This window comes from Mytilus edulis, chromosome 9 (genome assembly GCF_963676685.1).
Source record: "Mytilus edulis chromosome 9, xbMytEdul2.2, whole genome shotgun sequence".
NCBI lineage: Eukaryota > Metazoa > Mollusca > Bivalvia > Mytilida > Mytilidae > Mytilus > Mytilus edulis.
The window spans coordinates 38,666,355-38,694,051 of NC_092352.1; the positions used below are offsets into that span (position 1 = coordinate 38,666,355).

At 31.7% G+C, this 27,697-nt stretch overlaps 1 protein-coding gene across 4 annotated transcripts in view; it reads right to left on the bottom strand.

Moving 5' to 3' along the window:
* LOC139488364 (protein transport protein Sec31A-like) overlaps positions 1-18,907 on the bottom strand; it is a 34,501-nt gene extending 15,594 nt beyond the window's left edge. For all 4 annotated transcript variants that reach the window (XM_071273897.1, XM_071273896.1, XM_071273895.1 and 1 more), the window contains exons 1-16: positions 18,698-18,907; positions 17,883-18,004; positions 17,084-17,173; positions 16,259-16,448; positions 15,242-15,337; positions 14,046-14,183; positions 11,085-11,227; positions 10,460-10,571; positions 10,014-10,166; positions 5,031-5,165; positions 4,530-4,751; positions 3,801-3,875; positions 3,422-3,514; positions 3,046-3,096; positions 2,355-2,478; positions 378-556 (exon numbers count right to left, since the gene is read on the bottom strand). In XM_071273897.1, coding sequence (XP_071129998.1) covers positions 378-556; positions 2,355-2,478; positions 3,046-3,096; positions 3,422-3,514; positions 3,801-3,875; positions 4,530-4,751; positions 5,031-5,165; positions 10,014-10,166; positions 10,460-10,571; positions 11,085-11,227; positions 14,046-14,183; positions 15,242-15,337; positions 16,259-16,448; positions 17,084-17,173; positions 17,883-17,995 — 1,914 coding nt within the window. In that variant the 5' untranslated portion in view covers positions 17,996-18,004; positions 18,698-18,907. The remainder of the gene's footprint in view (positions 1-377; positions 557-2,354; positions 2,479-3,045; positions 3,097-3,421; positions 3,515-3,800; positions 3,876-4,529; positions 4,752-5,030; positions 5,166-10,013; positions 10,167-10,459; positions 10,572-11,084; positions 11,228-14,045; positions 14,184-15,241; positions 15,338-16,258; positions 16,449-17,083; positions 17,174-17,882; positions 18,005-18,697) is intronic.
* Between the last annotated feature and the right edge of the window lie 8,790 nt (positions 18,908-27,697).

The window sequence follows — 27,697 nt, forward strand, 5'->3', positions numbered from 1 at the left end:
CATTGATTACACATAAATAGCTTTCTTATAAGTTTTTTTTTCAAAGTTTTATAATGAACTTCTAATATAAAGTTCGTAATCTTGAAGGTTTCTATATTTTTCTCTCTGAAATTGTAACTACTGTTATTTAATAATGCCAAAAATGTGACAGTTACAGGTCTGCAATTATAAAAACATGCATTCATAATTATAGTCTTGGTTTTCCTTAACCTAATTCTTGCAATCTCATTAACGAAATCTTACATTTCATCAAACACTTGTAGATCTTTATTCATAATTGTCTGGGACTTGTTACTAAAGCATATATTTCTTAGCTATATTAGTACTTGCATTTGTCTAAATTTTACTTTGACTAAGAGTTGTCTCCATCTACTTACCCTGCTAATATTGCCATTATTTTTTGCAAAATATCTTTTCTGGGTCCTCTGTAATAGTTCTGGCCCACCAGCTATAGCAAGTAAAATTGCCTCTGCCATTTTGTTCTCACATAAACAAAGTTCTACTGCAGCTTCAAAGTTTCCCATCAGTAAAGCTTGGCACAAATATCCTTCAGGATCTGAAATTAGTAAATTTTGTAATTCAAAACTTTAAAATTTTGATTTTGACAGTCCATTTCCATTCTTTTACCGGCTTATTCTTAATGATTAATATTCGCATTATTTTCCTACTTAGGAAAAAATAAATTGCTTGCTGAAATTAGTTAGTTTTAATACAGTATTTAAGATATTCATCATATTAAAGCTGTTGGGCATAGATCACATGAATGCAGGGTTTCCAGTGTTCTACACAGAAATTTTGGATAGCATCACTTTTGGCGTAAAAAAAAAAAAAAACTATTTTTTTCAATGACATATATCGCGTCGTGGCGATGCTCTATTTCCTTTACGTTTTATATGTTATTGTTTATTACAAAATGTATTATATTGTTTGTATGCTATAGGCCCTTATTTGGTGAATGAAATATTCTATTCCATCCTATTCTGTGTGTTTATATTGCTGAATTCTTTAGTGAGAATACAATTAAACTGTAGCCATGATAACAGTATTTTCAGTTTATGTTTTCTATATTCATTTACAGTTACTCAATTATTTTTCACCTCTTGGGCCAAATAAAAATATATGTGTGGTTCCAGTTACCCTACCTACCCAACTAAATGAATGGATGGGTTATTATAGTGCAACCTGTATAGATACAATTACACTAAATATCTAGGAAAAAAATCAAAAGAAAAAAAAAAAGGGAAGAGAAAGTATCATATAGCAATAAAATTTAAATTCAAAAACTTTTTCTTTATCATGTATATGAAAAATATTGGTTCATGGTACTCAATGAATTAGTCCCAGTTGTTTCTTTTTATCAAAATGATCTAAAAAATAGTCTGTTAATGCATAGTTTTCTCTTTAGGTATTATTTTTTCTGTCTACTTTGCCATTTGTGCATCTGTAGCTATGATCATGAAATGCGTATTTTTGTCATATCTGGTCCAGTTCTGATCAGTAGTTTCCACTAAAATATTTAATGGCCGCCGAAGGCTATGAAAAATTCGAAAATAAACATTGTTTGACAAGAGATTGGGAATGAATATGACCTTTTTAATGCATTAAATGGATGAAACATAAACTAAAGCCTATTATGATCACTTTCTAAAGAAAGTTGAAAACTTATTTAGCTCAAAATCAAAATTTCGCTCTCGATTGAAGAAAAAGAGAGTAATTTTTGAAAGTCATAAAAAGATACGACCAAACCTCTTTTTAAAAAAGAAAACTTGTTTATTTCTTTGAATTTCCATTGTGCAAACATATATTTCGAATTTTTTATGATTTTCTGATTACATTTTCTCCTTGTCGTAATTTGCAATTGTAGACCGTGTGGTATTAATCATGTCACAAGTGTCAGCTTGGGGTATTCGTATCCAAACAGTTATCCCCCAAAGGGCAATTAACACCTATTTAATCACTCTAAATTGCCTCTATTGTCCGACTTAAAGGGATTGCAATTAAAGGTGATATAATTTTTATGATCATAAGCGGTAATTAGATGAAAGTTTAAAATTTATGACATAGATTTGCGATATAGAAACTGGAAAAATAACATCCTAAAATTCATTATAACGTCACGGAAATTATTATAGCATCGCGGTGCCGTGACCCTAAAACGGCCTGGGGAGAACACTGGTTTCCTTTTTTAGACAGAATTCCCTAAAACCTGTGTATGCAGCAGCCATGCCATGACTTGTTCTCACTTTTCAAATATCATTTTCTTCTTCTTTTATGATAAAATAGGTTAAAAGGTGAATACATTTTCACATTCTTAATCAATCTTAAGTAATTCAGTGTCAAAAAGTAATACTAACCATCCTCAGTAGATATATTGAGTGGAGTTTGTTCTACTTTCTCTTGTTGGGCATTCGCAGCAGCTATATCATCAAATGTGTCTGATATATTACCAATGGATAAATCATCTCTACTACCTGGTGTCTGAAAAAACATAAAATCACATATCAGTTACAAGTGTAGTAAGAAGCATATAGTCAACAATGAAAAATTGAACATTAGACAACTTCAAAGCAAAAACAAAATGCTAATTTTACATAAAATTGTTTTTATAGTATCATTGGGAAAGGAAGTAATGCTGCCATTCTGAATGACAAACAGGAAATACACAACAACGGGTTGTCCGATTTATCTGAAAATTTCAGGGGATATAGACCTTGACCTGATAAACAATTTTACCCCATGTCAGATTTGCTCTAAATGCTTTGGTTTTTGAGTTATAAGCCAATAACTGCATTTTACCCCTATGTTCTATTTTTAGCCATGGTGGCCATCTTGGTTAGTTGGCCGGGTCACCGGACACATTTTTTAAACTAGATACCCCAATGATGATGGTGGCCAAGTTTGGTTTAATTTGGCCCAGTAGTTTTAGAGCAGAAGATTTTTGTAAAAGTTAACGACGACGAACGACGGACGACGGACGCAAAGTGATGAGAAAAGCTGGCCCTTCGGGTCAGGTGAGCTAAAAAGAAATGTCTAATCAATACTGACCTTTGACCCTACATTTGGAGAGGCTTGACCTCCAGATGCAGCAACTCCATCCTAAAAAATATGTAACCTCATAAGAAATTTCCAATATGTTGCAAGTCAAAACCAATGAAATATATGAGCATCTTGTATCTTAGCAAAAAGCTTGCAAATGAAAAGAAAGAATGCTTTGAATATCTTACTTCCTGAAAAATGTAAACAGTGATCTGTATGTAAATTATCAATTTTTTAACCAAAACATTACACAACAATCAATGTGTTTCATTTTTCGAAACATCAATATTTTTTTCTTTGGTTAAGATAAGCCATCTAATACAAAACCAAGTATAAAGACTTGTAGAGATGTAATGATGATTAAGAAGGTTTAAAGTAGACTTACAGCAGTATGTAACTGTGTCATTCTCTGAGCCAGCTCCTCTGCATCCACACCTTGTGATTCATAATGTGGATCTGCTGATATATGTTCTGCAACCTGAAGAAAAAATTAGGAAAATTAATTCATGAGATCCATTTATCAATATAGGATTCAGATAGTTTTAACAAAATATTTTCTTCATTTTTTGTTTATCAATACTACTTACTTTTCCTCTATTTAGAAATATTCACTTTTATTTTGACAATGTGCATGATGCTTTGCATGTTAACTTACAACATAAGCTAAATTAATTAAAGTTTCCTACAAAGTTTTTTTGAATGTTAGATGTAATACATCTGAAAATTGTGGACTTTTGTTATTTGAATACAGTGAAGATAATTACCTTTCTTGCTAATTCTGTTTTATCATACCCCAGGAGTTCTATATAATGTTCTCTGGGCTCCTTTTCAAAATTCACCTATAATAAACAATCATACAGTTACATTTTGTGTTACCCTGGTAGAGAAAAAAGAAAAATAAATAACATATTTATGTCTTTTCTAGAAATTTTTAACTTTGATCCTCACAGATTTTTTTCTCCTTTGTGACTTCTAAACTTGTTTTTAATACATTCAGCATTGTTTAATTCACAACAGACGAGTAATTCGGGTTATGTTCAGCTCTGGAATTCTTTGAAGCGGTGTGCACTTCTCTGAACATGCTTCTGGTAGCACAAAATATCCTATCCATAATATATTTAGCAAAATGTAACAAAATATGCACGTAACAGTCCCTGCCATTTAAAAGATTAGATTTGTTTCTTTGGTTCTATCAAGACCAACTTGATTTGATATATTCAAAAGATATTCAAACAGACTTCTGTAAACAAACTTAATTTTCACAGATATTTATTTTGAATTTAGCCTTTTCTAGCCAACTTTGTAGTTCACAAGATATACTTGATTTCTAGTCATATTTATATGTCGGTCAATCCAAGATTTACACATTTGCAAATATCAATTTACATGATTTTTGGTTTAAGCTATTTGCAAGTAAAATTGACATTATAGAAGAGAAAAGTTGTATAATTTTTGCCATACAAATAAATTCAAAATGTCCTATCACAACTTACCCTGAGGAAGTTCCATATATTTTCCTGGATCTCATCAGAACTATTAGCAGATTTCATGGCACAGAATTCTACATACTGTCCATTGACTAAAGCTTGCTCTAATTGTGAAGAACTGTTTAATAGTTCTGTCTCTGTCACCACCTGGCTAACATACACATTCTTTGGTGAGGGCTGTTGTGTTGTGCTACTGGAACTATCAAAACTGACAAGTTTACCACCAAACTGAAATGAAAAAAATCAGGTAATAACCCTTTTGCCTATACAAAAAAAAAAAAAAAAAAAGGAAAGAAAAATTTCCAAAAATATTTTTCGGTCTATTTATCTATTTTAGGCAAAGCGAGTAAAATAAGATGCCTCTGTAATTTGTTTATAATTACACTTTACAGATGTAGACTTGTCCTGAACATGCATGAAACATTTGCCACCGGATGTAAAATAAACAACAATCAATCAATCAGATGTAGAAAACAAAAATTGAGGAAAAAATAAAACATAACTTACACCAAATGATGCACCAACAGGCTTTCTGAGCCATTTTGGAGGTTTCTGAAGGGGCATAACATTCTGTGTCTGTTGTACTTGATGTGCTGCAGCAGCCTGGGCAAATGGATCATTACTCTGGAACGAATCTGCTACCTGTAAATAAAAACTACATTATTTTAATCATCTTTTACTTTAGTTTAAACACAATGCATTTGCTCACAGCAAAAAGGATCAGACACAAGTAAAACATACTTATAAAGTCTTCTCCATATATCCATCATTTACTATATTTTGAAATTAAACTTTACATAATGTCCTTTTTAGTTTTCTGATATGGAGATATGTATTAAATTCATTGACATATTTTATATTCAAAAGATAAAATGAAAAATAATCATCATAAAAATGGTTGAAAAAAGATAAGATGTTAAGTTAAGACTAAAGTGTAATTCAGGCCTCTAAAACCTCAAACCATGAAAATCAAAAAGAATTCCGACTGAGAAATGCCATCAAAATATTTGTTGAAGTATCATAGAGCCTAAATCAATAACTTCATTCTAAACCTTTATTAAAAGAAAGAGATGAAATTGGTCTAGTTTACAAGGTCACTTGCTAATTACAACAACCATATATGGAGCAAAAAAATCTGGACATATAAAAACATTTTTTTTAACAACCTACCCCATGATAAGTTTGAAATACCGGACAATGTTCATAATATCCATTCTTTACACCTTGTCCTTCCATACTACATTTATCTTATATAACATAAATGCCACGATTCCTTAGATATCTTATCATTTACACCATGTTATTTAAAGGTCCTATTTCATGACCTTTGTGTAATCTATGTAGAATTTAAACCATTCAAATTTAAAGGGCTTCAGTTTGTATTTAAACAATGAATATCGGCATGATCAGTAAACTTATTTGAAGTTTATAGCACATAAATACATTGAAAGAAATAATTTAAATATCTTAGTTCGTACTCTTTTTTAATTTACTACAAAATATTACATATACTACTAGGTGTTTAATGACCTTGATTACCTATGATGATCATGCATGATTGGAGCATTTTACATATTACCAGCATGCAAACAGAAGCACAAGATGTGACTAGTTAAACATTTATAGGAGAAAAAGTCATAATTCCTTGAGAAAAAATCTGAAGTGATTGCAATTTATAACCAATAACATCAAATGATCAAAATTAAAAAAAAAGAAAAAAAAGAAGAATATGTGTCAAATGACATGATATTCGCGTGTAATACACGCTGTTTCAACATTTTACACGCGAGGATTTTGTCACATGGCGTGTACACGCTTTTCAACACTATACACGCAATTACACACTTTTTCGTTCTTTTCATTTTTTGGTCGTTAGTGATATCGCTATTCTCGTTTTTTTCTTTTCTTATTCTGCGATAAATACCGAAAAATTCGAAATAATTGTTTGGCTGCCATATTGTTTATTATTCTATATATGGACAAACAGTAAAAGGTAAGTAGTTTGTGATTAGTTTTTTAACGATTTTGTGGCTTTCTTTCAAATTCACTTTAAAAGGGAAATGTGCACAGAAAGAGGTCGCTTTTAGGGCCTGTACCGTTGTCTAAAGCGCCGATAGTTGAGCCAAAACGATGTGAACGTACCAAGATTCAAGATTTATAAATTATATATTTTTGGAGTTCGAGTTTAAATGATCGAGTGACAAGTAACGCATTGTACATTCTATGTTGCAATAATAACTAGAGGCTCTAAAGAGCCTGTGTCGCTCACCATGGTCTATGTGAATATTAAACAAAGGAAGCAGATGGATTCGTGACAAAATTGTGTTTTGGTGATGGTGATATGTTTGTACATCTTACTTTACTAAACAGTCTTGCTGCTTACAATTATCTCTATCTATAATGAACTTGGCCCAGTAGTTTCAGTGGAAAATGTTAATAAAAATTTACAAATTTTATGAAAATTGTTAAAAATTGACTATAAAGGACAATAACTCCTTAGGGGGTCAATTGACCATTTCGGTCATGTTGACTTATTTGTTAATCTTACTTTTCTGAACATTATTACTGTTAACAGTTTATCTCTATCTATAATAATATTCAAGATAATAACCCAAAACAGCAAAATTTCCTTAAAATTACCGATTCAGGGGCAGCAACCCAACAACAGGTTGTCCGATTAATCTGAAAATATCAGGGCAGATAGATCTTGACCTGATAAACAATTTTACCTGTCAGATTTGCTCTAAATGCTTTGGTTTTTGAGTTATAAGCCAAAAACTGCATTTTACCCCTATGTTCTATTTTTAACCATGGCGGCCATCTTGATTTGATGGACGGGTCATCGGACACATTTTTTTTAACTAAATACCCTTAAGATGATTGTGGCCAAGTTTGGATTAATTTGGCACAGTAGTTTCAAAGGAGAAGATTTTTGTAAAAGATAACTATGATTTATGAAAAATGGTTAAAAATTGACTATAAAGGGCAATAACTCCTAAAGGGGTCAACTGACCATTTCGGTCATGTTGACTTATTTGTAAATCTTACTTTGCTGAACATTATTACTGTTTACAGTTTATCTCTATCTATAATAATATTCAAGATAATAACCAAAAACAGCAAAATTTCCTTAAAATTACCGATTCAGTGGCAGCAACCCAACAACGGGTTTTCTGATTCATCTGAAAATTACAAGGCAGATTGATGTTGACCTGATAAACAATTTTATTACTGTCAGATTTGCTCTAAATGCTTTGGTTTTTGAGTTATAAGCCAAAAACTACATTTTACCCATATGTTCTATTTATAGCCATGGTGGCCATCTTGGTTGGTTGGCAGGGTCACACCACACATTTTTAAAACTAAATACCCCAATGATGATTGTGGCCAAGTTTGGATTAATTTGACCCAGCAGTTTCAGAGGAGAAGATTTTTGTAAAAGATATTAAGATTTACGAAAAATGGTTAAAAATTGACTATAAAGGGCAATAACTCCTAAAGGGGTCAATTGACCATTTCGGTCATGTTGACTTATTTGTAAATCTTACTTTGCTGAACATTATTGCTGTTTACAGTTTATCTCTTATCTATAATAATATTCAAGATAACAAAAAACAGCAAAATTTCCTTAAAATTATCATTTTAGGGGCAGCAACCCAACAACAGGTTGTCCGATTCATCTGAAAATTTCACAGCAGATATATCTTGACCTGATAAACAATTTTACCCCCATGTCAGATTTGCTCTAAATGCTTTGGTTTTTGAGTTATAAGCCAAAAACTGCATTTTACCCCTATGTTCTATTTTTAGCCATGGCGGCCATCTTGGTTGGTTGGCCGGGTCACCGGACACATTTTTTAAACTAGATACCCTAATGATGATTGTGGCCAAGTTTGGTTTAATTTGGCCCAGTAGTTTCAGAGGAGAAGATTTTTGTAAAAGTTAACGATGACGGACGCAAAGTGATGGGAAAAGCTCACTTGGCCCTTTGGGCCAGGTGAGCTAAAAAATAATATATGTGAGAGGAGAAATACAATGTAGCTATTTGAATAAGTATTTAACATGTTTATTTAATGGAAATCAAATTTATAAAACGTTTTTCTTTTTCAATTTCAGTTTCAAATCTAGTCAACAGATTTCTACAGGCCATGGGGATGAAATATCACAGAACTGTTGGATCAGCTCTCATAGTACCAGCTATCTAATGATGAACTACCCAGTTTTGACCCGTCAATAGCAATGGGAGCAGTGGCAGAGATAATAGAAGACATTTTACATTGCCAAAAAAACAACATTATGACATTCTTTTAAATCTTGATGAAGCTAATGCAGTCAAATATTAATTCCTACTGTGGGAGAGCATTTTCAATTATAAAGAAATTGACACTGAATTCTGATCAGAACTTGACTATGTTACATTTATATTCATATTGCGTGCTGTTATCAAATAAATGTATTAAACTAAACATGAAACTGGCAGTTGTTTTCAATATGTGCCTTTAAAAGCAACACAACAGACCACTGTTTAATACAATAAAAGTTTACAGTAGAATATATATTGTTTTTTTATATTAACAAATTTGTATGTGAAATTATGAAAATTACCACATTCATATTAAAAAGTCCGCATCTATGTCACACGTTTTTACACGCTTTTTGACATGTCATGTCATGTCATGTCATGACATGACATGACATGATTTCCCATTGTCAAAGGTTGGCAAGTATATGTGTCCATAGAAACCCATGCCCCATTCACACTATAACATTTCATGTTAAGAGTAAAAACTGTAATTTTGCATTACCTTTTTTTTTTAAATTCATATCATATTTGTATGTTTGAATTTGATGTTATTTTGTTGTAACAAAAAATTGAACTTGAACATGCAAGTTGGTTTATCAGATTTCTATGTTCAGTGTCAATACCATAATTGGGCATGTCATTCTAAAAGTTCACATCATAATTAACATCATTACATGGTTCTAACCTTCAAGTAGATGTGAACTCATCTTTATAGACAGTGTTCTCCCCTACATGTTTTATTTAGCATCATGGTTATCAGGGAATTTTGAAGTCCATATTTTTTACCATATCACAATCTTTAACAAAATAGTTTAAGATAGCATCACATTCAAGCAATATAGCATCATGTTACCTTGATGCTTAAAACTTAACTACATACATGTAAACAGAAACCTGAAAATGTAATACAAGTTTTGCCAATCTAAGTGCTACAATACAAAAGTTATGCACTGACAACACCCTATCTTCGCTAGCCAAGGGTTACAATCCACCTCCCTCCTCTCCACCCTTGGCGGATTCAGATAGAATTTCAGAGACACAAGGTAAAAATTTTCATTGGTTGCAGTCAAAACTCCCTGCAACCTTTGATGAAATTTCTATTGTATGCGATTTTCTAGTTTCCAGTGTCTATTCATATAATGTCATAATAATACAACATGTTTTTTTATTTCTTAATTGATAATTACCTTATCAGCTATATGTATAGGATGACCACCTCCCATTAAGGAGTACACAGAAACATGTCCATCAAAAGAAGAACTAGATATAACACCAGGATTTCTGGGACACCATTGGACATCAAAACACCATTGTGTACTAGTTGGTAATTCATATATTACCTACAAAAGGAAAAAGAAGTTTAGACTATGAATTTAAAAAAATGACTATTGGAATTCAACATAATAACCCAAATGAAAGCATTATAAATTATAATGAGAACTGTTATAGTTAATTCCTTCTTTATGGCTAAACACTAAAATCTTGACTTTTTTGCGTTTGTGTATAACACAATGAAATCATCAGTTGAGCAAATGCAACTGAAAATAACTGTATAATAGATGTATGGTTTTTCTGAAATCACAACATGTCTAATGGGAGGATGCAGAATGTAATGGGATATAGATATACTTACTTCACCTCCAGGGACATCAGAGTTTGGATTCCAGCAGAGTATTCTGTTGTCTTTACCACAACTTAGTAATAAATCTGAATCCTGTGGACACCAAGCAATGTCTAAAACACCTCTGGAATAATATTTATACTTCATGATAGGCAACTTATAACTTAGATACTACGGTATTCCCTAATGTCAATTAATTTTTTAGTGGAAAATAAAATCTCAATTAATTTTCTTAGTGGAAAATACGTAACTTTTATTAAGAAAGCTGCCATGTAACAATATCTTTTGATTCTTTCCCTTTTATTTCTGTCATGATTTAGTTTCTACAATTGCCTCCATACAGTTCAAAACTTAAGATGGACTCTGTTTAATTTATTGAAATAGGAAATAAGTCTTTTCATCAGTATCATAACATTTAGAGTTATGTTTTCTTCCATCTTGATTAATCAAAATTATTATTGAAAAGAGTTTTTGCTGAAAACTGACCACGACAGTGAAATCATGCTTCAATGCCTCTGCTAACATTTATAATTTCTTAAGTCTTTATGTTATTTATTTTTTTATTTTTGTTTTAATAAGCCCCCAAATACACCCCTTTTTTGCATGATCTATGGATTACTGTTTACAATAATTTTACCTTTGATGATTTTCGAATGTTTTAACTGGTGATGTAGCATATCTGAGATCCCACATTTGTATGACTGGTGTGTGATCATCTTCTGAAGATAGACACATCTGTGTGGGGACATCTGGATGCCAAGCTACTTTACTACACTTAATCTGGAAAATAAAATACTTTTGTCAATAATGAATACACAAAAAGGCTATATCGCAGCGATATCAACACTAGGTGTCTCTACAATCATAAACTAAAAACCAAGACATTACAAACAAGAATGTGTCCAAAGTACACGGATGCCCCACTCACATTATCATTTCCCGTGTTCAATGGACCGTGAAATTGGGTAAAAAATCTAATTTGGCCTTAAAAGTAAAAAGATCAACCAAAAGGGAACATGTGTACTAAGTTTCAAGTTGATTGGACTTTAACTTCATCAACAACTACCTTGACCAAAAACTTGAACCTGAAACTCACACTTTTAATTTCTATGTTCAGTGGACCATGAAAATGGGGTCAAAAGTCTAATTTGGTTTTAAAATAAGAAAGATCATATCATAAGGAACATGTGTACTAAGTTTCAAGTTGATTGGACTTCAGCTTCATCAAAAACTACCTTGACCAAAAACTTTAACCTGAAACTCACACTTTTAATTTCTATGTTCAGTGGACCTTGAAAATGGGGTCAAGAGTCTTATTTTGTTTTAAAATAAGAAAGATCATATCATAAGGAACATGTGTACTAAGTTTCAAGTTGATTGGACTTCAGCTTCATCAAAAACTACCTTGACCACAAACTTTAACCTGAAGTGGGACAAACGGACGGACGAACGTACAGACAGAAGGACGCACAGACCAGAAAACATAATGCCCCTCTACTTTCGTAGGTGGGGCATAAATAGTCAGAGGACATTTGTTGAATTTTGTGAAGATGAAATCAAAGTGGTTGCAGTATAAAAAGGAAAAGATTAAGTACTTAAGGGGGTTCGCGGGTCTAAATCATTTATATAGGATTTGTCTATATTTTTCTATAAATAAACTTTATCTTATAGTTAATAGAACTAGAGGCTCTAAAGAGCCTGTGTCGCTCACCTTGGTCTATGTGAATATTAAACAATGGACACAGTAGATTCATGACAAAATTGTGTTTTGGTGATGGTGATGTGTTTGTAGATCTTACTTGGCCGAGTTACCGGACACATTTTTTTAACTAGATACCCCAGTGATGATTATGGCCAAGTTTGGTTAAATTTGGCCCAGCAGTTTCAGAGGAGAAGATTTTTCTAAAAGATTACTAAGATTTACGAAAAATGGTTAAAAATTTACTATAAAGGGCAATAACTCCTAAAACGGTCAACTGACCATTTTGGTCATGTTGACTTATTTGTAGATCTTACTTTGCTGAACATTATTGCTGTGTACAGTTTATCTCTATCTATAATAATATTCAAGATAATAACCAAAAACAGCAAAATTTCCTTAAAATTACCAATTCAGGGGCAGCAACCGAACAACGAAATATCCGATTCATCTGAAAATTTCAGGGCAGATAGATCTTGACCTGATGAACAATATTACCCCTGTCAGATTTGCTCTAAATGCTTTCGTTTTTGAGTTATAAGCCAAAAACTGCATTTTACCCCTATGTTCTATTTTTAGCCATGGCGGCCATCTTGGTTGGTTGGCCGGGTCACCGGACACATTTTTTAAACTAGATACCCCAATGATGATTGTGGCCAAGTTTGGTTAAATTTGACCCAGTAGTTTCAGAGGAGAAGATTTTTGTAAAAGTTAACGCAGGACGACGACGATGGACGAGGACGCCAAGTGATGAGAAAAGCTCACTTGGCCTTTTGGCCAGGTGAGCTAAAAATAAAATAAAAAAGTGGGGTCAACGTTCATTTGCGCTCACAATCCGCCTTCGAAAGAAGCATACATTTTTGTAAAGGTGGGTTTTTTCTGTTGAAGTAATAGGAGAAATAAAGGTAATATCGAAATAAAAAAAGAAATTTATAACAGAAATCGCTCAAATTTTACAATAATTTAGTTTAAGTACAGCTTATATGGAAATTATATTAAAAAATATAGGTCACTGATGAATTAAAAAAGATATTTCAACTTTAAAGCCAAAAAATGGCATTTTTCCACCAAAGGGAGATAATTTGGAACTTTTTCAATGATCTCTACATTTTAAAAGTCATCTGGGGCCAACACGAAGTGATTGTTTTGAATGATTTTTGTACCATATGATAAAGTAACAACTACAAAAGGTAACAAATTAAATTTGTAATGAAAACCAAATGTTTAATTTTTTTCTGAAATTTTTATACCCTCGAGCCTCCTTAATTTTTTTTAAACTCTTACATGTTTATTTGCATCCAAAATATAGAAGCTTGTCTTTGGTATAATTGAATTTAGTTAAATAAATTAATATGTTTTTAATTTGTGCGCGAAGAAGTTTTCTGCTAGCCTTGGTTAATACATTAACAGCTTCTTTTGATTAGACTTTATACTTTAGCTATATCACTAAAAACCTCTACATGTTTCTCATTGTCTAAGCTGTTGATAGTTTGCCGACTGACATATTACCTACAGCTTTTTTATAAATATAAATACAAATGATTAAAAACATTTTTGTATTGATTTAACAGCTTGAATCAGCTTAAGTATACTGATTTCATTTGTCATGAAAGCTTAATATATTTACAGAAAATTGATTTTATAAATCCTGTGTTATTAAAATAATTGATTATTTAAATCCTGTGTTATTTACAAATAGGTGTTTAGTAACATTTCTGTAGGTAAACATGAAAATAGAAGAAATTTTGATGTATTCCTTTAATTTTAATATCAAATGTCCAAACCAAGGACTTCTTTGAATTAATATTAAATGTCCCATCCCAGGACATATTTCAACCAATAGGAATTAAGATTTTTTTCAAAATTTTCAATTTAATGTTCAAAAGTCATTTTACTTACTCTGGACATGCTGTCACTGACTTTGATGATTGGTTCATTTTTACGCAGATCCCACACAACACAACGAGAACCAAATGTTGATGCTAATATATGCTGTACTTGTTTGTTCCAACACACACAAGAAACTTCTTCCGGTGGCTATAAATATATAGAAGAAAGGTATACAAAATTTATGTTTTGCTTCAATTTTAAATCATTCACATGGTGCTACAACCAAAATGAAGCAAACACTTATAAAACCATTTTCAGTAACAATCACTGTAAATGTTAACCGATCTAATTTGATTGTTCTGAAATTGAAGTTCTCAATTAGTTTTTCCTCTTTGTGCAGCTCATCCTTTTCTTTTGCATTTTAACAATTGAATACCTTTCACATAAATTAATGGTCTTTGTAAGAGGAAGCTGTTGTTTTATGATTTCGGCATTTTTTTTCATTCTATGTAAAAGAGTACAGTACAACTTTCAATGAAATATGACATTTATCTCCAAATTGTGGATGAAAACTTGAAAGATTCAGAAAACAAAGGTAACTTTTATATTGTCTTGTAAGGAAATTTTGTGTTGCCACACCTTCAATAACAAAAAAATCTAAATATATCTTACAAAACCAGGTTCAATCAACCATTTTGTTCTTAAAATCTCCTAAACCAAATCAGGAATATGGCAGTTGTTATCACATAGTCCTTTTATATGTATGTTTATGTTTGTTTTTGTAGCAGTTCAGTGTTTCTGTTATTTCGATTTGTTTCCTCATATAATTGATGTGTTTCCAGCAGGTGGTTTGTGAACCAGATTGGTTTCAGTTAAATCAATTTATGACTATTGAACAGCAGTATAATACTATTGCCTTTATCTTTATTCAATTCAATTCAATTCTTTATTACTTTAAGCACATTATGCTTATCAGTGCAATAAATACAAATACATTTCTATAACACAACATGACATAATACATCAGAGAAACAAATAAATATCAAGTATTGACCAATAACAGTTTGGTCCTATGATTAAGTGCATTAAACAAGAATTTACACAAATTACGCAAATCTTTTACATTTTCAGTGCTGAGAAGTTGCACTAATTTGAACGACGATGGACGTCTATAATAATAAGGTTTAATTTATTAGTATATGTAAAGTATTTCCTATTGTAAAAAAAATATATGCTTTAAAATGATCACTGTGCAACACTATTACCTGTGACTTAGCTCCAGGTGTCATTGGACTTTCTGATTTATTAAGATCCCAAATAAATATCTCAGATTCAGATGCTCCAGAAGCAAGTAAATTACTCTGTAAAATAAAAATCATGTGTAAAATTATTTTCAAACATGAATTAAAGATACAGTACTAGAATTGATTGCTCTGTAAAATAAAAATCATGTGTAAAATTATTTTCAAACATGAATTAAAGATACAGTACTAGAATTGATTAAAACAAACTTAAATTCTAACTTAAATAAAATAGACTATTTTAACTACTGTAAATTCAGAAATTATTGCTATGTTTTAACTATTGCGAAAAATGCAGGGTCATAATCTCAAAAGTTCAAACTGGCATCTGGAATTTTTTATATGAATTAAACAGGATTTTTCTCAATATTGCAATAATTAAAATAGCATTTTAGTCATGCTTGCAATAATTTTTGAATTTACAGTATATGGCACATAATCTGGAACTGATTCTTGAAGAATAGAAGTTATAACTTTCTGTATATATTGATCTAATTGAGTATTTAATGCTGGTTTTTTTTTTTTCAATGTTAAAGATTTACCTAGCTTAATTTTGTATATAAATTGTGATTTGTGAAAAGGGACATATATGTGTTTTGTCCTACTTGTATGTGATGAAAAGTGTATAATGCATTTCTTAATAATTAGTGAACATTGTCTTTGGATAATAAAAATTGTTTATTGCCTTTTATGATATAGAGTGTATAATGCCACTGTGATTTGATTCCACTATGCTAACCATGCTTTTTCGCAATAACAATAACTTGCCCAAAATGATGAACTTCCAAAATAATGATTTATTTTTAAGAAGATCTTTGGTTTCATTAAAAAAAAGTTTCTTAGACTTCACTTTAAGACCTTGACATTTTTCTTTTTGATGACTTCAATATATTGACCGTTAAATGTATTTTAGTTTCTGAGTTGTTGGGTTGCTGCCTCACTGCTTTATACCCTGTCATTGCCTTGTATTCATGATTATACCTGAAAATTGTTAAAGTCTAATGCTTTGACAGCTCCGACATGCTTGTCTTGTTTGAATAATAATTTGTCCGATCCTTTGATCATGCTGGCTCCATCATAACAAAATAGGTTGCCATTATCAGCACCTGCTACAATCACTCCGGACGATCCATCAGACATTCCATGGGAACCCCATACTACTTTATGGAATCTATGATAAATAAATAATCATTTAAAAAACAGCTACTGGGGATTCATTATTATTCGTTGGATACCAATTTTCTTGGGTTCGTGTGTACATCTGAACCATGAATTCAAATGTTCAATGAATAACAAATATTCAATGTTTTTTTGTATGCACAGATAGGCAAAACCAGGAAAAATAAATATTCCTAAAAATGCATGTTTCGCTCAATCCACGAAAAATTGATACACACAAAAATAAATGAATCCACAGTATTTGACATCCAATTACTCTATACAACTTTATGGAACTTTATGATCAGGAAAAGGTTATCATCACTTAAAAAGATAATTCATTCTTAAATTTTGTTTGTTACCAGTAACCTTAAAGCTGAAGGTATAGGAAGTGTTTCACAAGTTGGTACTTATCCATGACTATGGCTGTTATGGATAATCACAATCTAATCAGCAAAAAGACAGCAATTAGAGGTTGTTTCCTTTTTTTCTTTTAATTTGTGTTTTATGTAGTTTTGACTTCATGACAGTTCATTGTTTTCACAGTTTCAAGGGACTTCTATTATCCGAAAAGATGTCATCTGAATTTCACATTTAAAAAAAATCTTGACTGTGGGCTGTAAATATTTTAAGGCAACACATATTTACCTATGTTCTGATGGTATACTGGCCACTAATGGCATATGGAGTGACGAATCTGACAAGTCCAAATGATAGATTTCTAAGGCTGCTGTAGTACTGCAATAAAAGTAGACATAAAATCATTGCTATCAAAGTGGCAAACTTTTCTTTGTACACTTAAGAGAAAAGTGTTAACAAACACACAATTTATTAAAAATGAGTAATTTTCATTCCAAACAATTGCACTTTCTGAAAAACTCAAAAAGCTGGAGTAAAATATATAACACTCTATTTGGTCAACTGAATTTGAAGCAGTGGATGCCAAATGCTGGCTCCTGTTCCTAAAGTTCTGATTCTTATCAAAAGACCTTTCAGTACAAAAGGTTTTCATGATTATTCATTTCCTACAGTAGCACACTTTACATGTAACACAACCTCAAATGTAGTTGAACTTATAACAGACATAAGTTAATGTGAGTATATATTACTGAGCATCATGTATTTGTAGATTATAGATATAAATTTATAGATGTGTAAAATAGAGATACATATAGACGTTGAAAACTTTTGTAATTTCACCAAGTGCTTTAAAATTTTCTTACTGAAAAGACATTTCAGGATTCTCACTAGAAGATTTTGTGTACTACAATATATGCTTCAATTTTTTTTAGGTACATTTTACTTTGAACATATTTGATCTAAACATCGAAAAACCAAAGATGACTGATGAACTAACTGAAGGATTGAGGTTAAAAAAAATAGCCGATTTCATATTTATTCATTTCTAAAAATGGGTCTAAATTGGTCTAATTATACAGATTAATACCTAAATGTTGCATCCAGCTGTTGTGCAGCTGTACCTGCAACAACATAAACTGGAAACTGCTTCTCTGGTGACCAAGCCACATTGGCTGTTTTGTCTATTTCTTTTACCCTCATGTTTTGGATCTGTAAATAAAAATTACATGTGTACAATATTAATGTTAATTTGTAAATATCTTTCCCAATAGACATTTACAAGTTTGTTGCATTTCCCTCAAAAACTTTTAGTTTTAGTGAATAATAGTGTGTTTAGGGGCATTGTCACTTTCCACGTTTAAAGAGTGGTTGAAAAAATATGATGCTACATCATAGAGAACGAATTATTCACCCAATCAAATTCTTATACTTGCTCATCAGCACTGAGCTAGGGTTCCGCAGCTATGCTGTCATTAACAGATAGTGGATTTACTGAAGTGAGTAATTTATAAATCATTCATTTAAATACAAAAATATAGCAAATTAGAAAATCTGTTATTTTGTAGTTTTATCAAAATTTCAAACATTACAGGTTTAGATCTACATGTAATTATTAGTAAAATTGAAAGAACTTCACTCTGTTACACTTAACAGGACTGTTACAGGAGATGTAGCTACACTTGGAACTACAAGGAATAAGGCCCTTTATAGCATGTTTAGAAAATCCTGGGATTGCTGCTGATTTTAAGTAAGCGTCACATGTGAAAGTCATATTATTGTGCCATGAAAACAGGAAATGAAGTACACTAGTCTAGCTGGACAAGGGAAATTACAAAAAAATGAGAATTGCTTACATACATATACAAAAATGATACCGGCGACTGTCAAATAACACATTTTTACCTGATTTTTCACCCAACAGTATTTGTCTGGGATGAGATAAAATCCTTGATCAGAAGGTAATTGTATGGAAGATTTATAGTTTATGCAAATCAATTGTTAAATAACACGTTTAAACGATGAAATTGACAGTTCCACGTCTGTCTGCATACCAACGTGGCAAAGGAAGAAACAATATCCCAGCATTCCATCTACTTCCGTCATCTGGAGATTGCGATGCAAATCTGTCTCAAAATATTTATAAAAAAAACAAAAACAAAAACAACACTAATTTTCTTATACCTTGCCAAAATGAAGATTTTACTATCTATTTTTCAAATAAATGATAAAATGTAAGGGTAGCCGCAATACTTTTCAAGCTACAATACGTGCAAAATTGCAAAAATGTCCATAGAGTGTTCACGAAAAAACACATTTCTATGCATAAAAAGAAATCTATCAGATAGAATTTTAAAATAAAATATGAGTAGATAGGTTTTATGATATCCTTCAAGAACAAAAAGTATGTTAACGAACTTGTTTTCTTGCTACAAGTAAAACAGTGACATTTCCCTATCATTCCAATAATTTATTTTACGAAAAGAGTCATCTCCCCTTAAATGTTCAAGTTGAAAAAATGACCCTAAACAACACAAGTATTTAGTATTTGTTTAAAAATTTTATATAATGCAATAAATCACTAATTTTTCTGTATACAAATGAACAGCCTTACTATTTATTTGCAAATCTGTCTCCAAATTTGCAAATTTAGACAAAGAACTAGACCGATTGTGTACTGCGACTGTACAAAGCAAGATGGCGGTATATCATGACTCTACCTGAAATCTTGTGAAATAGCAGTTGACTCTGGTTTTCCAAATTGAACAGTATTAATAGGCCTTTCATTATTCTAATTATTTATTGAACAATTTCAAGAAAGTGTTTTGCCTCTTCAAAGACAATAACAATCAAAACCAAGGAGTAAACAAAGACTCACAAAACCAAAGGACATCTACATCAACAGATATAAATAATAAATAAGAAACAACACGAACTCCACTAAAAACCGGGAGTGAAATCCGGTGCTCCGGAAGGGTAAGCATTTCCTGCACCGTATACGGCACCCGTCGTGTTATTTCTTTGTTCAGTTTGGTAATGATGATTGGAAGGTTATTATGACTGAGGAAGAATATCAGATATGATTTCTGACAAACTTTTGTCATAATGGCCAAATTGTGTACAATTGGAAAAAGTATGCGCACAAAAATACCGTGAACTCCGAGGAAAATTCAAAACGGAAAGTCCCTAATCATAGGCAAAATCAAAAGGTCAAACACATCAAACGAATGGATAACAACTGTCATATTCCTGACTAGGTACAGGCATTTTCTTATGAAGAAATCTTATGAAGAAAATGGTGGATTGAACCTGTTTTTTTTAGCTCTAAACCTCTCACTTGTACGACAGTCGCATCAAATTCCTTAATATTGACAACGATTGGTGAATAAAACAAGCAGACATAATTGGTTAAAAAGGTCAAATTTTAGGGAACAGCAGTCAATATTGTCTTATAATCTTAATCCCAAATAAAAACAAAATAACATGACTTACAGATGAATTTTAATCCTGAAAAATGTAAGAGTACAATCCTTTGGAGCCACATTGGAGGCGACATAGTGTGCGCTTAGTCAGCCGAGAGCTTCAAGACAGCTCCCCAAAACTGTCTAAAGACACTCTCTATCGTCAACTAAAAGTCAGAATTGGTATCTAGCCACGATATTTGAATATCTTAGACCTTAAACAAGTTATCTTTTTTTTATTTGTCTCATCTTGATAACTGCCTAGTCACCTGTCATATTTTTTTTGCAGTAAAAATAACACCACACATATAAGTCACTAAAAAGATCAAGAGACTGAGAGCATTGACATGTAGTGTGTTTATGAATATTATAATAGCTCATATATATAAAGATCATTTGCATATGCCAATACTTTTTTAGATTATGAACATAAAGATTGCATCATACTTACAACATTTCACAAATATTCGTTTAGATATAGAAATACAGCTGACCAACCCCAGACTTAAAAACAACAAGCTTTCAGTTTGTGACAAGAATTCGGTAATCGATACATATAGAAAGTAGAACACACAAAACCATGCACAGTGCAGCTGCTAACTAGATTACAACTAATTTCAAAAAAGAGGAAATAAGGAAAGTTGTACAGACGCAATCATGCCTGATTTGTTTGGCCGTTTTTGAATTATATCTGAATCACAGATGACAACGGATAGGTTCTACTTTTCGTTATTACAATTGTCACACATTATTTTGGTACTAAAATTTATATTTCAAACTGTCTAATTATATTGATTTCTATTATGTACATTTCGTATACAGCATGCATATTTAATTTATTCAATACTAAGAATGATCTCGAAAGTCGCTATGAATTTACATGTCCGAAATATTTGTTTACATCTGAAACATGTAAGATTGTAAATTTCTATTTGTCAATAGTCTTTTAAACTTTAAGCTAATACAAACATCTTACAAGTTCGTTATGCAACTTTTATACGGTCATATCAGATACACACATAATTTAATTCACCGATAGATTGATCACCTATCGTAATTCTCTTTGATAAACGTAATCAATCTCACGGCCGACACTCGGCTAACCGAGAGATTGGTCGGTTAATCTATATTGAGTATGCGGCTATATCGGCGGTTGGTCTGTTAATCGGGTTGGCTAAAGTCTGTTAATCAGGTGTTATCGAGAAAATCATTGAAAGTTCAGCATGTTTCATTGTATAGCTTTCTAAATATATTTTCATCATAAAAAGTATTCATGTCTAACAAAACAATTCAATGTACTGAATTCAGTGGTGTAATTATTATTTTTCTAGCTTCGATGTACGATCTATAAAATGAAAAGGCGGGTTACTCATCAATACATTTATACACATTTTACACACATAAAATGTACACAAAATGACACATTGGTTAAATTTACTTGCATTCAATATTTTGAATATCGAAAAAAGAAAGGTATTATGTTTGTTAACCATATAGATATCATTGTGTGAAAAATCTACACGAAAATCTGTATTTTGGTGACATAAATCAAAATTTATTTAAAACCTGGTCTGTTAATAGGTCGGATATATAAAACCCGGTCTGTTAATTGGTCTGTTAAGAGTTATGAAAGGCAATAAAAGTATAATTTTATTGTTATATGGGGTGTTATCGGATCAAATGAGTAGGCTCAAGACGAGCGGCTAAAGTATACGAAAACAACACATGAGCAATGAAACATAACATATCTATACGGAAACAACGCATGAAATTGAAAATTGATAAAAATGGTTTCAAAAAGTGTAATATTAAAGTATTATCATATACTTAGACTAAATAACATATGATTTTTACTGTATGATAATAGCATTAAATTAACGTAAATTCCATACTTTTTTGAATTGGTGCCATGCGGCTCTTGGGTTGATATTGAACCTAGGGCTGATAATACATGCATGCGATATGAAAAATGCTATGTAATAATCTGATAATATCAATTTCATCCGAGAATGGTCGCATATATAATGTTGATTCTGTTTAATTGTCATGAATGACACAAATTTGTCATCTACATTGGTAACCAGTATATAAATTAGAGATAAACGTCGTAATGTAACTAAACATCAGTGAGTAAAATATATTGGGATGACAAAATATGAAAAATAAAGAAAGAATAATGAGTAAGACAAATAAAATGTAAAAAAAAATGACATAACAATTTAAAGAATACAGAAATAAACAATACCCCCAATCCGGACCCTCATGGTATACACGAAAATCTGGATGGAAACTCAGAATATAGAATAATATATAAGGACAGTAGAGAGTGATACATTGCTAAAAACGAGAGAAAAATAATACTTGTTTAAAAATACACACATGAAACATCGATGGCTGTTGAAACAGTAACGGATTGCGATGTACTTAAATTGGTGACAAATTCTAGAAGTTTACGTGCGGACAACTATGGTGGCAGGTTAATGCAATTTTGCGTTTTAGCGCTTTAGCGTTTTCGCCTTACATATTATATATAGCGAAAACGCGAAATTGCGAAGTCGAACCCGCGAAACCGATTTCTCGTTTTCGACTTCGCGATTTCGCGTTTTCGCCCTATAGAATATGAAAGGCGAAATTGCGAAAACACGAAATGGACTTCACCGGCCACCATAGACAACTGTAGTTCTCCTCTGCACTTATGTAGAAAGGAACTAAACGGAATAAAATGAATTGAAACTTAGAATAACCAAATGTAGCTGCATTGGCTCCTTTCCGTTTACTTCTTTAGAGTGATTTGTAAACAACATATGATTAATTAAGTAATAGAAGAAAAGAACCAATTGGATGATGCTGACGAATTAGGGTTTAACGTCAGTGACAAATATCATGTTCATATGTGAACGAGATCACGTTATATGTACCCTGTGTTGTATTAGAAAGACACTTTCAGTCGGAATTGAGCACGTGCTACTTCGAACAGACACAAAAATTGAGGCTGATTAAAAAAAACGTCAATAAAAAAATCATGCATATTCCAGAGGCCAATCCATATCACGCTATATTGAAGTGACACACCCTTCAATAAAATGCAAACAAAGCCAAAATGAAATGCTCTTTATATGATACTGTGGCACCGTATTGTCATTTTTGTTTACTCAGGAACATCTCATTCTTAAATTTTTCAAGGGGAAAATATAAAGGTAGCAAAATTATTGTCGTGGCTAAATAACTCTTAACTGACACAATTTCAATTGTCCAACCCATTAACAGACTTAATTCCCATAATTTTCACTAAAATGTGGTATTATTCACGTTATTTTACAATTATGAAATATTTACTAATGTCAATTTATTTTTTAGAACCACAGTACTATTTTTTGTCCTTTAAATGATATCTTAATTTGTTTGTTTCGCCTTTTATTAAAAAAATTGCTATGCGTATAAGCATAAATACTACATACTAGCGCGACGCCTTTTAGTTTTACTGAAAACTGCGCAGACTAAGAAATGTTTTTACAAGTGCAAAATGTTCTATGATAGATATCATTTTGTCAGACACTTTTCTTTTTTTGATTTGGTTCTTACAACATGCCAAAAATCTGTATATTTAATAAAGTTTAACATTAAATTAAGCGTTTTACTCTTAACAGACGTATAACCAACCCGATTAACAGACCAATCGCCCATATAGCCGCATACTCAATATAGATTAACCGACCAATCTCTCGGTTAGCCGAGTGTCGGCCGTGAATCTGTTATCTAATTTCTGTTGACGAAATGACCATTACAAACTTTGTTGTTAGCAACGCTATTTGGTATTTAAAGAAAGATAAATTTATATACAGGGACTCCGTTTGGATATGCCAACGAGACCACATGAACTGCGTTCGGATTTTCCATCGCATTCATATACATTTTTTTTGGTTTAAATTAACTAAGTTGTAACATTGATACTTTATATTTGGACTTTATTAAATAAATTTGGACTTTACCAATTTGTTTATGTTTACTGTATTGAACTGCCGACTTGTGTGTGAATAAAGAGCTAGTAACCCGCATTGTGAATCGTTCCCAAAGACGAAATCCCACTCGAAGCCGTTCAGGCAATATTTATCTAGAAAGATACAAAACTCTCTTCATACAATCCCGGCTTCCTCTTTTCCTCGATCGTGACATTACCGGATTTCCACTATAGCAATGATAATCTGGGCGGGTACCAATTATCATCTAACCTATTTTTTGTATTGCTTTTAACTGCCTCTATTATACACTTGCCTGGAATGTATGGTTGCATGTGTTGATTTTGGCTCCTGTTTCTCAGATGATTACTTGACATGTTGAGAGTTGTCTCACTGACACTCATACCACATCTTCTTATATCTATTATTACTTGACATATCGGCATGATTGCTTTACATGTCGACATGATTACTTTACATGTTGACATGATTACTTGACATGTCGACTTGACTAGTCAATTTCGATATCTGACAAATCAAATCAAATGTTAATTGGAGCTATGTACAGTGTTATGAAATAAATTCGAAGATTAGCGCTAGCTGCTTTACATTATAACATTTTTTTTTTATAGAGTTTAGCATATTCCTTGGAAAACATTCGTCATTTTGTGACTTTTTGTCTCGTCTCTCGTTTCAAAACGCTCATCAGATTGCTCCTTGGTTAAATGCAACTCCTGTGGCCATTTCACCTTTAGTTTTGCTTCTTTGACTGCATCATTATATAATATAAATAACACATAGCTGAGAGGGTGATAGAGCAGATTTTTACCCCGAGAAAACATGCTTTAATTTATTATACTGAATGTCCTATCATTATTGTCTTTTACAGATGAATTTAATTTAAAAGTATTTTCTATGACGTCACGTATATATACAAAACAACGTTACGGGTATTAGAAAAATCAACAGAATTGTAGCAAAATGTTTCATTTTTTTTAAATTTTGACAGCCAAAAAATAGAATCCGAACCAAAACGTTGAACTTAGGCATTGTCTTTAATAACTTGATGTACATTTCTTCATTGTCCTTTAAATTATCGACTTTTGATTGGTCTAGACGAGAGGGTAACATAAAAAAAATTGTCACTCGCTCAGCCATGTGATAGAGTAAATTAACGCCCTCGTATTAGCCAATCAAAATATGGCATTTTCACTTGAAGTATAATAATACCTGATGCTATACAGTATCACCATATAATCATATAATAGAATGTTTAATTTGTATTAAAGTTTTTTGTCATAATTTATCTAGAGTTCCATTAACTATAAAACCTGGTTTAATCCACCATTTCTACATAATGAGATGACTGTACAAAGCCAGGACAGTTGTTTTCCATTGAATTTCGTATGATGTGCTTGAGCTTTTGAATTTGGGACTTCCCGATTTGAATTTTCCTTGGAGTTCGGTATTTTTGTAACGATACAATTTTTTATTCAATATTACAAACCTTATATCAGCAATCAGTTTTATACATGAGATTATGTAGTTGCAAAAATCCAACAACACCTTTTTTTTGTAAAAAGAAAATGTTGAAATGTACAAAGCAGCTAGTTGAGACATTCTGTTGATACACGGTTGTCAATAACCTATGACATTCTTGTTAAATTAGTCAAGGTTGTCCAAATGTGATAGCTTTTTACGATTCGGAGAAATTGCAGTTAAATCTGAGACGGATTTTTTTCCGTGTAATTCAAAAAGAAGCTATTATTTTTTATAGATTTGAAAGAGTAGATGGTCGAGTGGGTAATATGAAAATTACAATCAAGTTTTAAAATCATAGTTATCTGCAGAGTAAGAAATCACCAATAGCTAAGGTTACTGAAAATTATATATGTCATGTGAAAGCTATTGAGGAGTTTTACGATAAAATAATCATCACGTGGTCCTTTATTTCGATTTAAATGTGGATCGAAAACCAATAATTGGGTTTATTTCAATTATTTATTTAAACGTTTGTTAAATTTATTAGCTTTGGACACACATTTTTATATAGGCCATAGTTTCAGAACTGGAGCTGCAAAATTAACATTTGCAGAATCCAGAGAGGTGTCCTTATCCTAATTGATAAAAAAGATTGGTAGATGGAAGTCCAATGCTTCTCAACATAATGTACGACTTGATAATGCACGCAATTTGTTTTAAAGTATAATAAATTAGCTGTTTATTATCAGCAAATATACCTTGGACTCTCCTGATCTAGGTTAATTCATTTTTTTTAGCTGACAAAAAGCTAATTTTTCATTCTATTATGTCCACTATTAGAGAACTATATATAGATAGCATTTTTGATAAAGTTTCATAACTCGAGAAAATTACATATTAAACGATCTATAATTATCTGAATTCTTTATTTGAAATGATAAGGGCAAAAGATTTGAGAACACAATGTCATATTCTGTCTTGGAAAAAAAATAATGTGGGCCTGGAGTTATCCTTCTTTGTATATCTTATCCTCCCCTCTCTAGTTTTTGAAAATTAATGTTTTTATATGTATTAATTATAGATTATCGTTGATCATCTCAACGATATTGATTTTCTCGCTTGAGCCAGGGCCGCGTTCAATATCGTAGCTGCTACGTAGTGCTACGTAGATTTTGACTTTTGAACGTGTAGGAGTGTAGCTATTGACTAGCTGATACATAGAGATTAATACATGGCCTCGACCCATATCAGCACCTCGACTACGTCTCGGGCTGATATGGGGTTCTCTGGATGATACCCGGGCCGATATGGAAAAGGCCATGTAAGGGAAATTCCGCGATTTTTTACTTATCATCTAATTATGTTCATCTTAACATAAAAAACACATTTGCAAAGTTTTAAATTTATATTCCTTCTAATAACGGAGAAAATCAAGTATTTGTAACTTTTTTGGTTGAATTCTCGAGTGGGTCGTGACGTATTAGCCCGATTTATTGAATTCTGGGAAAAAATAAAATCTGTTTAACTCTTATAGCTTATCGACAATATACGTTATTAAAAGCGCACAGCTGACGAATGGTCGAAGTTATTAACCACAATATAAGAATGAACGAAAATGAATATGCATATACCGTTTTGTATTGATTGAATTAAACTCCTATAAAATTATCTCTAGTAAATGTTTTTGAATAAATTTAATTAATTATTGTTGAGATTTTTTTCATAAAATATTTATTGAACATTTTTACTGATATTGAACTGAAAATATTTCAGTTCTATTTACCGTTATTGTTTCGATAAGCATTTCAATGCAACTAATGTGTGAGCAGAGTGTGTATATTATTTTGTAAAGGTCACTGTATATTTCTCGGCTTGAGGTCAATTCGTTTACCTTGTAGCTATTTAGCCGCAGGTGTGAGTTCAAGCGTACACAGGTATCAATGTTGTTATTTGGAAAGGATAAACAGAAAGGATTAGAAAGAGTATGCTGTCACGATGTTAATACA